General features: G+C 44.0%; 2 protein-coding genes across 9 annotated transcripts in view; one reads left to right on the forward strand and one right to left on the reverse strand.

Moving 5' to 3' along the window:
- LOC115145029 (guanine nucleotide exchange factor DBS-like) overlaps positions 1–12,674 on the forward strand; it is a 59,213-nt gene that overhangs the window by 21,685 nt on the left and 24,854 nt on the right. For all 8 annotated transcript variants that reach the window (XM_029686240.2, XM_029686242.2, XM_029686243.2 and 5 more), the window contains exons 16-17: positions 11,485–11,551; positions 11,981–12,096. In XM_029686240.2, the coding sequence (XP_029542100.2) occupies positions 11,485–11,551; positions 11,981–12,096 (183 nt within the window). The remainder of the gene's footprint in view (positions 1–11,484; positions 11,552–11,980; positions 12,097–12,674) is intronic.
- On the reverse strand, positions 336–10,414 carry LOC115145031 (lactosylceramide 1,3-N-acetyl-beta-D-glucosaminyltransferase A-like). The gene is made up of 2 exons (XM_029686249.2): positions 10,025–10,414; positions 336–2,161 (listed from the first exon to the last, which is right to left on the reverse strand). The coding sequence occupies exon 2, from the start codon at positions 1,847–1,849 to the stop codon at positions 710–712; it is 1,140 nt and encodes a 379-aa protein (XP_029542109.1). The 5' UTR covers positions 1,850–2,161; positions 10,025–10,414; the 3' UTR covers positions 336–709.

Consider the following 12,674-nt stretch of genomic DNA (forward strand, 5'->3'; position numbering starts at 1 on the left):
AAAGACCCTTAGCAAACATTGTGAAGTGCTTTATGTTTGAAGGTGGGGTTAGTTAGCTTATTTCAGAGAGTAGTTAGTTTCACAGTGAATTCCTTTCTGCAGAGTCACTAAATGCTGTATGTTACCTTATTGGGGGGCCCAGACTGTAAGAAAGGGAGAGATGGGGGAGCAGAGTTCATATGGAATGATTTAGTGAGCAGGATGTGGTTTAAAGCAAATTGTGTTTGCTCATTGTTTGCAGCCTGACATTTAAGGAGAAGTGAAATCAGGGAATGGGGTAAGAAAGGCTCTATAGAGATAAGAGGGATGGTAAAATTAGTAAGATACAGACGGTACACTTTCAACCAGTTTAATTCAATGAGCAATAGAAAACTGAATAAAAACCCTAATGTCAGCTAGCAATGCTGGGCAGAATTTCCTCTTGAGACTGAGGTAATTTATTCAAATTATTCTTCCCTTATGACTTCACGCAGCCAGCCAAAATGTTCCTGAATGCAGCCAAGAACACGAACAGTCTGTTTACCATCACACAATTAGCTAAACCACAAAGTACAACTGCAGTATCCATCAAGCCAAGGCAAGAGTGGTGAATATATGCTCAAGAACAAGGCTTTGGTCTTTATTTAGAAAATGATACCAGCTGTTGACACTGAAATATAAAAAATAAAAATAAAGACTGCAGTGACATACTGTGCAGCCTTACAATACACTATGAAAATGCTGCTTTGCATGGGTAGGTATTTAAATAGTAAGGTTTACAGAGGAGCATTACTTTCACTGCTGTGCAGTACATCTTTCCCAACAGGCCAGAGGAAATGTCATGGATCTGGGGGTCCGTCGCTGCCTTCCAAAGGTACCGGACATCTGCCACGTGTCCGTGAGAGGTGATCATCTTATCGTAGATACAGGGGTGATAGGGGGCCTTCCCTTCCCCTGAAAAGTAAACATGTTCCTGGGGAGACACCCCCATGGCGTTGGCACAGATGCCCATGAACACATCATCAATGTACAGCGAGGCATTGAGGGACAGAGTGGCCTGGTAGATTTTGGAAGCCACGTCCCCTGAGACAACGTACCCTGCCCCCGCTGTGTAGTCTGGGTAAGAGAGCCACTGGTACATCTCATAAGGCACGTGGTACTTGCTGTCCTTCCGGCGGTTGGGTGGGGCTCCCCTGTGCACGTGGCCCACCCAGAGGTCCTGGGCCCCCTGACGGATCAGGCCCTGCAGGTAGTGCACCAGGTTGGGCATGTGGACAAAGATGTCGTCGTCGGCTGACATGAGGAAACGTGCTTGGCTGCAGTAGTTGTGGCTCCAGCGGAACTGCAGCAGCAGTTTGATGGTGAGGTTGTGAAAGGTGTCCACAAAGTCCTGCTGGACCAGGTCCCCATAGACCTGGTCCTCCCCCAGCAGCCTCCTCTGTACATGGCCCCTCTGCTGGGGGTTGGGGTGGACCCCCAAGGCAAACACCACCCTCACGGTGGCCCCCAACTCCCTCTGGGTGTAGGCCTCATTCCCCCAGGTGGCCCGGATGGCCTGCCTCCTCTCCAGGTTCTCTGGGGAAGATTTGACGAACAGCAGCAACAGCACTTCATTGCTGTCACATTTGTCATGGTGGTTGATGAGGTACGGGAAGTTGCTCTGACTCTTAGCCTCCCTCTGGCTGATGCCAAAGCTCTTGTTGATGAAGTCGTAGCTGTTGACCAGGTAGCGGTAGGAGTAGGACTTCATATGGCTCACCACGTGGTGGTCCAGCTGCTCCCAGCACACCATCAACACGGACAGGACAAAGCACGTCGTCACCAGCTGCACACATTGACATTTTCTGATCCTTCTGAAATTCAAAAACATTCTTCAACCTTCCTACCCTTGCCCCCCCCCTTTTCTATCTTTTTGTCAAGTCCAATAGGTTGTTGCGTTTGACAGGCTGCTACTTTCACAATTATTCCAAATGATTTGGGAGTGTCTGAGTTCCATCATATTTGCCCAACGGGAGACATGGGCTCCTCAGAGAAATGTTGGTCTTCAGTTCAATTTCATCTCCTCCTGACACCTCTCCACTCTGCTCTCTACTGGGACTCTATTGTTGAGACAATCATGTCTCTAGTCATCACCGTTTTGTATTGTGTCCACACAGTCACAAAGCATTCCACATCATAGGATCTGAAAAGAGAAAGACAAAAATATGAACATATCGCACTAATAGGAAATGCATTTGAAATTGTAAGTCAATATTATGTTATTGAGTCATTCTGAGGATGTAAATGAAACCGCTAGATGTGCTTGATCCATCACGCCGGCTAAACCCGGTAAGTACTTTTGAGGTTATTCCAACAGGGCTAAAGTGCGAAAACCACAGGGCGGCGTCAATCAAGCATGCTTATTCTGTCCAACCTGGAACGAGGCATCCATCCTCACGTCCCCAAGGTAGGCTACCCAAACAGCAACAACAGCCGTGGGTCGAGCAGTCGCATTTAGTCCACATTGCGTGGACAGTCCAAATGCAATATTGATTGTAGGCCTATAAATGCAGACTGGTAACGTGGCTTTTCAATCAACCTACTCACCGGGGTGAAAGAACGACAGTAAGGCTGAAAGCGAAATTGTAACTTTTCTCATATTCCAACGATTCCAAACTGAAGAAGCAAAGCTGTCAAAACGCGTATGCTCAGAGCTCCCTACAAAAACAATTCCCTTGCTTTGAAGACTTTTTGCAAATCCAATCAGTTTTCTACGTTGATTCAACATCATCACATTACATTTTTTTGTTGAAATAACAAAACAATGTTGATTCAACAAGTTTTTTGCACAATGGGATGTAGGCCTATTGCTGAGAAATTTATTAATTTAAATTATAACAGAAATACCTTTATTTACGTATGTATTCAAACCGTTTGCTATGAGACTCAAAATTGAGCTCGGGTGCATCCTGTTTCCTTTGATCATCCTTGAGATGTTTCTACAACTTGATTGGAATTCAGCTATGGTAAGTTCAATTGATTGGACATGATTTGGAAAGGCACATACCTGTCTATATAATGTCCCACAGTTGACAGTGCATGTCAGAGCAAAAAAACAAGCCATGAGGTCGAAGGAATTGTCTGTAGGCACAGATTTGGGGAAGAGTACCAAAGATTGCAGCATTGAAGGTCCCCAAGAACACAGTGGCCTCCATCATCCTTAAATGGAGGAAGTTTGGAACCACCAAGACTCTTCCTAGAGCAGGCCGCCCGGGCCAAACTGAGCAATGGGGGAGATGGGTCTTGGTCAGGGAGGTGACCAAGAACCCGATGGACACTCTGACAGAGCTCCTGAGTTCCTCTGTGGAGATGGGAGAATCTTCAAGAAGGACAACCATCTCTGCAGCACTCCACCAATCAGGCCTTTATGTTAGAGTTGCCAGACGGAAACCAATTCTCAATAAAAGGCACATGACAGCCCACTTGGAGTTTGCCAAAAGGCACCTAAAGTACTCACAGACCATGAGAATCAACATTTTCTAGTCTGATAAAACCAAGAATGCCAAGCGTCACGTCTGGAGGAAACCTGGCACCATCTCCACAGTAAAGCATGGTGGGGACAGCATCAGGCTGTGGGGATGTTTTTCGTCGGCAGGGACTGGGATACTAGTCAGGATCGAGAGAAATATGAACGGAGCAAAGTACAGAGAGATCCTTGATGAAAATCTGCTCCAGAGTGCTCAGGACCTCAGACTGGAGTGAAGATTCACCTTCCAACAGGACAACGACCCTAAGCACACAACCAAGACAACGCAAGAGTGGCTTCGGGCCAAATCTCTGAATGTCCAGCTATAGCCTGGACTTGAACCCGATCGAACATCTCTGGAGAGACCCGAAAATAGCTGAGCAGCAACCTGACAGAGCTTGAGAGGATCTGCAAAGAAGAATTGGAGAAACTCTCCAAGTACAGGTGTGCCAAGCTTGTAGCATCATACCCAACAAGACTCAAGGCTGTAATCGCTGACAAAGGTGTTTCAACAAAGTACTGAGTAAAGGGTCTGAATACTTATGTTAATATGATATTTCTGTTTTATTTTATTCATTTGAAAAACAGTTCTATAAACCTGTTTTTGCTTTGTCGTTATTATGGGGTATTGTGTGTAGATTGAGGACAATACAGTGCACCGACGCGGCCCACTATCAAAGACTGTGGGCTCTCCTTCTCCGTGGCCGTCGTGAGTAAAACATTTAAACGTGTTAACCCTCGCAGGGCTGTCGGCCCAGACGGCATCCCTAGCCGCGTCCTCAGAGCATGTGCAGACCAGCTGGCTGGTGTGTTTACGGAAATATTCAGTCAATCCCTATGCCAGTTTGTTGTCCCCACATGCTTCAAGATGGCCACCATTGTTCCTGTTCCCAAAAACTTGAAGGTAACTGAAATAAATTACTATTGCCTTGTAGCACTCACTTCTGTCATCATGAAGTGCTTTGAGAGACTAGTCAAGGATCATATCACCTCCACCCTATCTGACACACTAGACCCACTTCAATTCGCTTACCGCTCCAATAGGTCCACAGATGATGCAATCGCCATCACACCGCATACTGCCCTATCCCATCTGGACAAGAGGAATACCTATGTAAGAATGCTGTTCATTGACTACAGCTCAGCATTCAACACCATAGTGCCCTCCAAACTCATCATTACGCTTGAGACCCTGGGTCTCGACCCCGCCCTGTGCAACTGGGTCTTGGACTTCCTGACGGGCTGCCCACAGGTGGTGAAGGTAGGAAACATCATCTCCCCTCTACTGTTCTTAAACACTGGGGCCACACAAGGGTGCGTTCCCAGCCCCCTCCTGTACTCCCTGTTCACCCACGACTGCGTGGCCATGCACGCCTCCAACTCAATCATCAAGTTTATAGAAGACACAACAGTGGTAGGCTTGATTACCAACAACGACGAGACAGCCTACAGGAAGGAGGTGTGGGCAGTGGAGTGTGGTGTCAGGGAAATAACCTCTCACTGAATGTCATCATCAAGAGATGATTGCGGACTTCAGGAAACAGCAGAGGAAGCAGCCCCCTATCCACACCGATGGGACAGCAGTGGAGAAGGTGGAAAGTTTAAATTCGGTGGTGTACATATCACCGACAAACTGAAATGGTCCACACACACAGACAGTCTGGTGAAGAAGGTGCAACAGCGCCTCTTCAACTTCAGGAGGCTAAAGAAATGTGGCTTGTCACCAAAAACCCTCACTAACTTTTACAGGTGCACAATTGAGAGCATCCTTTTGTGCTGTATCGCCGCCTGGTACGGCAACTGCACCGCCAACAACCGCAAGGCTCTGCAGAGGGTGGTGCGGTCTGCATAATGCATTACCGGGGGCAAATTACCTGGCCTCCAGGACACCTACAACACCCGATGTCACAGGAAGGCAAAAAAGATAATTGAGGACAATAACCACTCGAGCCACAGCCTGTTCACCCCGCTTCCATCCAGAAGGCGAGGTCAGTACAGGTGCATCAAAGCTGGGACAGAGAGATTGAAAAACACCTTCTATCTCAAGGCCATCAGATTGTTAAACAGCCATCACTAGCACAGAGAGTCGGCTGCCTACCTACAGACTTGATATCATTGGCCACTTTAAGAAATGGAACACTAGTCACTTTAATAATGCTATTTAAAAATGTTTATATCTCGCATTACTCATCTTGTGTGTATATACTGTATACTGTGTCCTTAACTATCTATTCTTTACTATCTACTGCGTCTTAGCCGATCTGTCACTGCGTTATACATATATTTTAGACGTATATTCACTCATCCCATCCTTTACCAGATTGTGTGTATTAGGTTTTGTTGTGGAAATGGTTAGATATTAGGTTTTGTGGAATTGTTAGATATTACCTGTTAGATACTGCTGCACTGTCGGATCTAGAAGAATAAGCATTTCACTACACTCACAATAACATCTGCTAACCATGTGTATCTGACCAGTAAAATTTGATTTGAATTTGATTTGATTTGAGATTGATGAGGAAATAAACTATTTAAGACATTTTAGAGTAAGGCTGTCACGTAACAAAATGTGGACAAAGTCAAGGGGTTTGAATACTTTCTGGATGCACTGTATCTGTTATTTTCCCCTGCTTATAGTGCCTTCACAAAGTATTCACACCTCTTGACATTTTCCACATATTGTTGTTACAGCCTGTTTTTTAATTTTATTTTAATGTCACTGACCTACATACAAAACCCCATAATGTCAAAGTGAAATGTTGTATTTTTATGTTTTTACTAATGAATTTAAAATGAAACGCTGATATGTCTTGAGACAATAAGTATTCAACCCCTTTGTTCTGGCAAGCCTAAATAAGTCACATAATAAGTTGCTAGGAGTCACTCTGTGTCCAATAATAGTGTTTAACATGATTTTTGAATGACTACCTCATATCTGTACCCCACACATACAATTATCTATAAGGTCCCTCCTTCGAGCAGTCAATTTCAAACACGGATTCAACCACAAAGACCAGGGAGGTTTTCCAATGCCTCGCAAAGAAGGGATTTCTATTGGTAGAAAAAAAAGAAGCAGACATTGAATATCCCTTTGAGCCTGGAGAAGTTATTAATTACACTTTGGATGGTGTATCAAAACAAGGTACAGGCGTCATTCCCAACTCCGTTGCCAGAGAGGAAGGAATTTCATGGACTTTACGATGGTGCCAATGGTGACTTTAAAACAGTTTTAATAGTTTAATGGCTGTGATAGGAGAAAACTAACAAGGCCCCAAAGTAATACTGCAAAAAAATGTGGCAAAGCAATTAACTTTTTGTCCTGAATATAAAGTGTTATGTTTGGGGCAAATCGAATAGATCACATTACTGAGTACCACTCTCCATATTTTCAAGCATAGTGGTAGCTGTATCATGTTATGGGTATGCTTGTAATCGTAGAGGACTGGGGAGTTTTCAGGATAAAATTAGAAGTAGAATGGAGGTTAGCACAGGCAAGTTCTTTGAGTAAAACCTGGTTGTCTGCTTTCCACCAGACACTGGGAGATGAATTCACCTTTTCAACACAACAATAACCTAAAACAAATCTACACTGGAGTTGCTTACCAAGAAAACAGTGAATGTTCCTGAGTGGCCGAGTTAGTTTTTACTTAAATATACTTGAAAATCTATGGCAAAACCTGAAAATGGTTGTCTAGCAATGACCAACAACCAATTTGACAGACCCTGAATAATTTTGAAAAGAATAATGGGCAAATGTTGCACAATCCAGTTGTGGGGAGCTCTTAGAGACTCACCCAGAAAGATCCACGGCTGTAATCACTGCCAATGATGCTTCTACAAAGTATTGACTCAGTGATACAGTGAATACTTATGTAAATGAGATATTTCTGTATTAAATGAATACATTCATAACTTGTTTTCACTTTGTCATTATGGTGTATCGTGTGTAGATGGGTGAGAGAGAGAAAAATATGTCAACCATTTTGAATTCAGGCTGTAACACAACAACGTGTGGAATAAGTCCAGTGGTAGGAATAGTTTCTGAAGGCCCTCCATCCCCATTGTGCTCTATCTCTGAAAGGATGATGGACAATCCTCAGTGTTTATCTGTCAGAGTCCATCCCCTGTAGATGCTTGTTCACAGTGTGAAGTCTCATAACCCTCTCCACCGTATAGCGGTAGTTGCCAAATCTTTTGTGAATGAATGCATAAGCCAACCCAGCGAAAGTTCAATAATGGAGGGGCTTTAAACTAACAGAGTGCATGGAATTGCTGAGGTCTGTACAAAACAGTCATCATGACAAAAAGAAATCATTACAGCAGCAGATTTAGGCAGTGGCCCACAACAGTGAGCAGCCCTGACAGCATCAGATAACCTTGTGTCAATACCATGATGGCCATCTATCCAACAAGTCCCAACGCAAATAACATTCAACTCCCAATTAGAATTTCCTCCCATGTCTGGGTGTCACATATCAGTTTCAATAAGAGGTAGAAATTAGATTGTTGTTTACTTTCTAGGTTATTGTAATCACAAAAGGTTGCATTTGTTTGGTTGACATTTTAGTAATTGTGAATATTCCTGACCAAAACAACAAGAATATACACTATACATACAAAAGTATGTGGACACCCCTTCAAATTAGTAGATTTGGCTATTTCAGCCACACCCATTGCTGCCAGGTATATAAAATCAAGCACACAGCCATGCAATCTCCATAGACAAACATTGGCAGGAGATTGATCTTACTGAAGAGCTCAGTGACTTTCAACGTGGCACCGTCATAGGATGCTACCTTTCCAACAAGTCAGTTTGTCAAATTTCTGCCATGCTAGAGCTTCAACTATAAGTCCTGTTATTGTGAAGTGGAAACTTCTTGGAGGAACACCGGCTCGGCCGCAAAGTGATAGGCTACACAAGCTCACAGAATGGGACCGCCATTCGTCTGTCCTCACTTGCAACACTCACTACCGAGTTCCAAAGATCAACATGCGCAATGCTCATCGTCGGCTCGAGTGGTGTAAAGCTCGCCGACTCTGGAGCAGTGGAAACGTGCTTTCTGGAGTGATGAATCACGCTTTACCATCTGGCAGTCCGACTGACAAATCTGGGTTTGGTGGATGCCAGGACAACACTACCTGCCCAAAAGCATAGTGTCAAATGTAAAGTTTGGTGGAGGAGGAATAATGGTCTGGGGCTGTTTTTCATGGTTCGGGCTAGGCCCCTTAGCTCTAATGAAGGGAAATATTAATGCTACAGCATACAATAACATTCCAGACGATTCTGTGCTTCCAACTTTGTGGCAACAGTTTGGGGAAGGCCCTTTACTGTTTCAGCATGACAATGCCCTTGTGCACAAAGCGAGGTCCATACAGAAATGGTTTGTCGAGAGAACTTGACTGGCCTATACAGAGCTCTGACCTCAGCCCCGTCGAACTCCTTTGGTATGAATTGTGGCTGAATGGTAGCAAGTTCCGCAGCAATGTTCAAACATCGAGTGGAAAGCCTTCCCAGAAGAGTGGAGGCTGTTATAGCAGCAAAGGGGGGACCAACTCCATATTAATGCCCATGATTTTAGAATGAGCTTTTCGATGAGCAGGTCTTCACATACTTTTGGTCATGTACTGTATTTTCTCTCTCTCAAAACTATTTAAAACAGAAGTTCACCATAGCGTTATTATAGGCTACAACGTGTAATATATTTTACATGATAGGCCTAGTGCAGGGGTGGGCAACAAACGGCCCGCAGGTTGCATATTCAGGGGAGGTTTTTTATTTTTTTATTGGGGGGAGGGTGGGGATTTATTATAAAAAAATACAGGCCAATCTTGAACATCTAAAACTTGAATTTATTGCCCACCCCTAGACTAGTGAAACATTCACCCCTACCGATGCAAACCTTTTCATTGATCAATGACTTGTAAAGCCAACTGTCCCCATGAAGTTCCTTTGAAAGTGGGAAAAATCTTTGAGCCAGCCTCCCAGAATATAAGTCCAAGAATGTAAACTCTTGGAGACTATAGAGAAGTATAAACAACTACAGTTTTGTGCTAAATTGGGTTCTAAGTCAGTTCAGATAGTCAGATTAAAACACAATAGAATAGGCAGATAAGAACACCTAAATGGAGTTTTTTTTTTGTGTGTTAAAAGTAAATATTCCAATTCCATATCATTGTTGAGTCAAAAGAAAATATTGAATTCTGTTAAATTTGTGTCTATTGTTTTAAAACCTACCAAGAGGGTTAGGTTCCAATTCCATGAAAGGGTGTTGGCCTCTCCCCTCCTTTCTCCCCTTCATCCCCGCGATGATTCTACCGTTAGCTGTTATCTCACTACAGGCTAACTGTAAAAGCAGTGTGAATTCAGGAGTGCGACATGAGCATAGATTTGTTTTTAGTTTTTCAGTCTGACTTTTCTTTCTCAAACCTTCTACTGAAAGTCGACACCTTTTTGCTTTGAGCAGCTTAAGTTAATATAAACAGTCTTTCAGCTAGCGCATACAATCCCCCCACCACCTCCCTCTCTCCCAGATCACTTACCAGCCTGTGAGAGTTCCATCCACGTGTTGCTGGGAAAAGTACAGAAAACTACTCTCCCCTGCACCTCTTTTCCTGTAGATGAGCACTCTCTCTCCCTCTTTCTCTCCCTCTCTCTCTCTCCTTCCCTCTCTCTTTCCCCTCTGTGTGTAAGGAATGGCAGCATCAGCCCCCAGCCGCCTGCCTGCCTCCCAGTGGTTTTCTCCTGCCTGAGCTGTTCTGTCTGTAAGTCTCTACGCTGTGTGACTGTGAAAGACTGAGAGAGCAGAATGGGAGCGGGGGAGGAAACCGCTGGGCTAGAGGGGGAAAGCTCAGCCCTTGTACCTCCCCTCTCATTGCCTGCCTCAGCTGAGTCAGTCTATGATCCTCTCTCTGCGTTTATCATATCGGTGAAGCCAACCAGTAGGAGTGAAGTTGGATCATATGCCAGAATGACAGAGCTTGGAATTTGTATCATCTGAGTTGCATCAGCTACTGCAAATTCTGCACAAATAAAGGTAATTCGGTGTTCCCGAGGGTCACATTAGGAGAGGGTTTGCACAGGGGCAAACTCTGGCATTGTCTTCTAGTACATGATATGTATACATTATTTGTTTTATATAGTTATGGCATTGTTTTTCTGTTGGAGGAGGTTATCTTTGCTCCCCGACTTAATTCTAGGCACACAGAGGTGTGTGGAGATCGAAGCTATTTTATGCACTAATACCTTAGCTAGTGTTGCTGGAAGCAACATGAGGGAGGATGGCAGAGTGTGTATCTTTAAACACTCCACTAGGGTGCTCAATAAAAATGATTTGACCTAGGAGCACAAATAACAGGCTAGGCACATGGCGTCATGGAACAGTTGCCCTCCAGGGCTTCAATCAAAGGCATCTCTGTCCATAATATTTATTCGCATGATGCTGCCCTATCTTCCAAAATCGATATATTCAAAGATCTTATTGCGTTGGGACTTAGGAGGCAGTCACCTATGGTATAACAGATGCTTGCCTCTGTGAGATTGGCGGGGCCTTTGGAGGAGCTTTATTGACCTATAAAATGTGACCATACATCAAACACCACTCAGTGTCTGGATGGGCTCGTGATGGCACATAAAAATCAAGACCTCAGAACTCATACAAATGTGCACATTAAAGGGGCCATTAAAGTCTGGAAATGTTAGCTTTGCTCAAGATGGTTGGTTTTATGACAACTTCCTCTGTTAATTCTCCAAAGATCTTATTTCCTCCCTTGTACCTCCTATCTGGGGTGCTGTTGTCTTTAGCAGAGCCCCGTTTGAGTTTGTACAATAAGCCGATGACGATGTTGATGGTCATTTAGAACTTTGACAAAGCACTTAGTGTATGAGAGGCAGTTGATGTCCTCATTCTGGGTTTTATTAATGTATCTGCATTGACAAATACGACTAAAGGGCTTCTCTGCAATTGTTGTGTATTGACGGATCCTGTATTTTTCCTCCCCAGACACATCATGAATGAGCTGATTGAAACGGAGAGGCTGTACGTCGAGGAGCTGCAGAGCATCATGGAGGTGCGTTTGTTACTTTAATTGGCTCTCTCGTGACATGTGAAACGCTGCCAGTTAGTGGCAATAATGTCAAGGAGACAGTAGAGAAAGCGCTCCTTTCTCTGTTTACTGCACCTAGGGAAAATGAAACCCTGTTCTAAAAATCTAATTGACCGCCAGTGTAAATGTTGCATTAGATCTGCCCATTTCAGAATGCCGTGTGAACTTTTGTTGAACTTAAAATGTGCTGTCTTTATTGATTAGATGAGTCATTAGGCTACTCAAACTGTCAGTGATTGATTGAAGTTCATATCATGTTCATTCAAGTGTTATGTGTAAAGCCACGTGGAGGACAGGATTTGATTGGGTTCAGATGATCAAAGAAGTGTTGACATTATCATTGTTTTCACTGAGCCGTCACTCATTAGCTTTGAATGTGATTTTCTTCTCCAGGGATATGCTGCCGAGCTGGACAACACAGAGCTTTCCCCCCTCATCCCCGCAGCCCTGGAGAACAAGAAAGATGTACTGTTTGGCAATCTCCCAGAAATATATGAATTTCACAACAGGTGACCTAATTTCCTCTGTCTCGTTCTAAATTACATTTCCATATTCAGTGAGTTGACAAATGTGCCTGCGATGTCAAAAGAAAAAAAGGATTGGCATGGTCCCCATCCCCCCTGCCACATGACAATCCTGAGAGATAGTCTTCTTCCTCTCACTGGTCTCCCACTGCTAACAACTTCTCTTGGCCTGACCTGTGTTTAACACATTCCTACTATGCATTCTTTGGCTGCAGGCACTCACATGGAACAACTGGTTATTTTATTTTCTCTCACAGCTCGGGAAGTTTCCCCCCCCATTCTTCACTGGAAGCTATATATATAGAACACATTGTACCTCTATGTCAACTATGAAGGCTCCAAATAACATTCATCATCACCAGAAGAGTATGCTACAAAGTAGAATCAATAAGTTAAGGCGTCCGCATGCTTCCCACCTGGAACAGTTCGTGCATATACTGTATTATGACGAGATTTTGTGACGGTCTTCGGCAAGGGTTTTTCGGCTGTTCGTGTGCATAAAAATGTTTCTGTAGGCAAGCCGAAGTTCTGAAGCTGAAGTCTATGCCCCTTCGTCGGTAATT

The sequence above is a fragment of the Oncorhynchus nerka genome, linkage group LG17 (genome assembly GCF_034236695.1).
Source record: "Oncorhynchus nerka isolate Pitt River linkage group LG17, Oner_Uvic_2.0, whole genome shotgun sequence".
Classification (NCBI taxonomy): Eukaryota; Metazoa; Chordata; class Actinopteri; order Salmoniformes; family Salmonidae; genus Oncorhynchus; species Oncorhynchus nerka.

Excerpts from the sequence above, each read along its gene's own strand:
- LOC115145031 (XM_029686249.2), bottom strand. The coding sequence starts at position 1,849 with ATGTTTTTGAATTTCAGAAGGATCAGAAAATGTCAATGTGTGCAGCTG.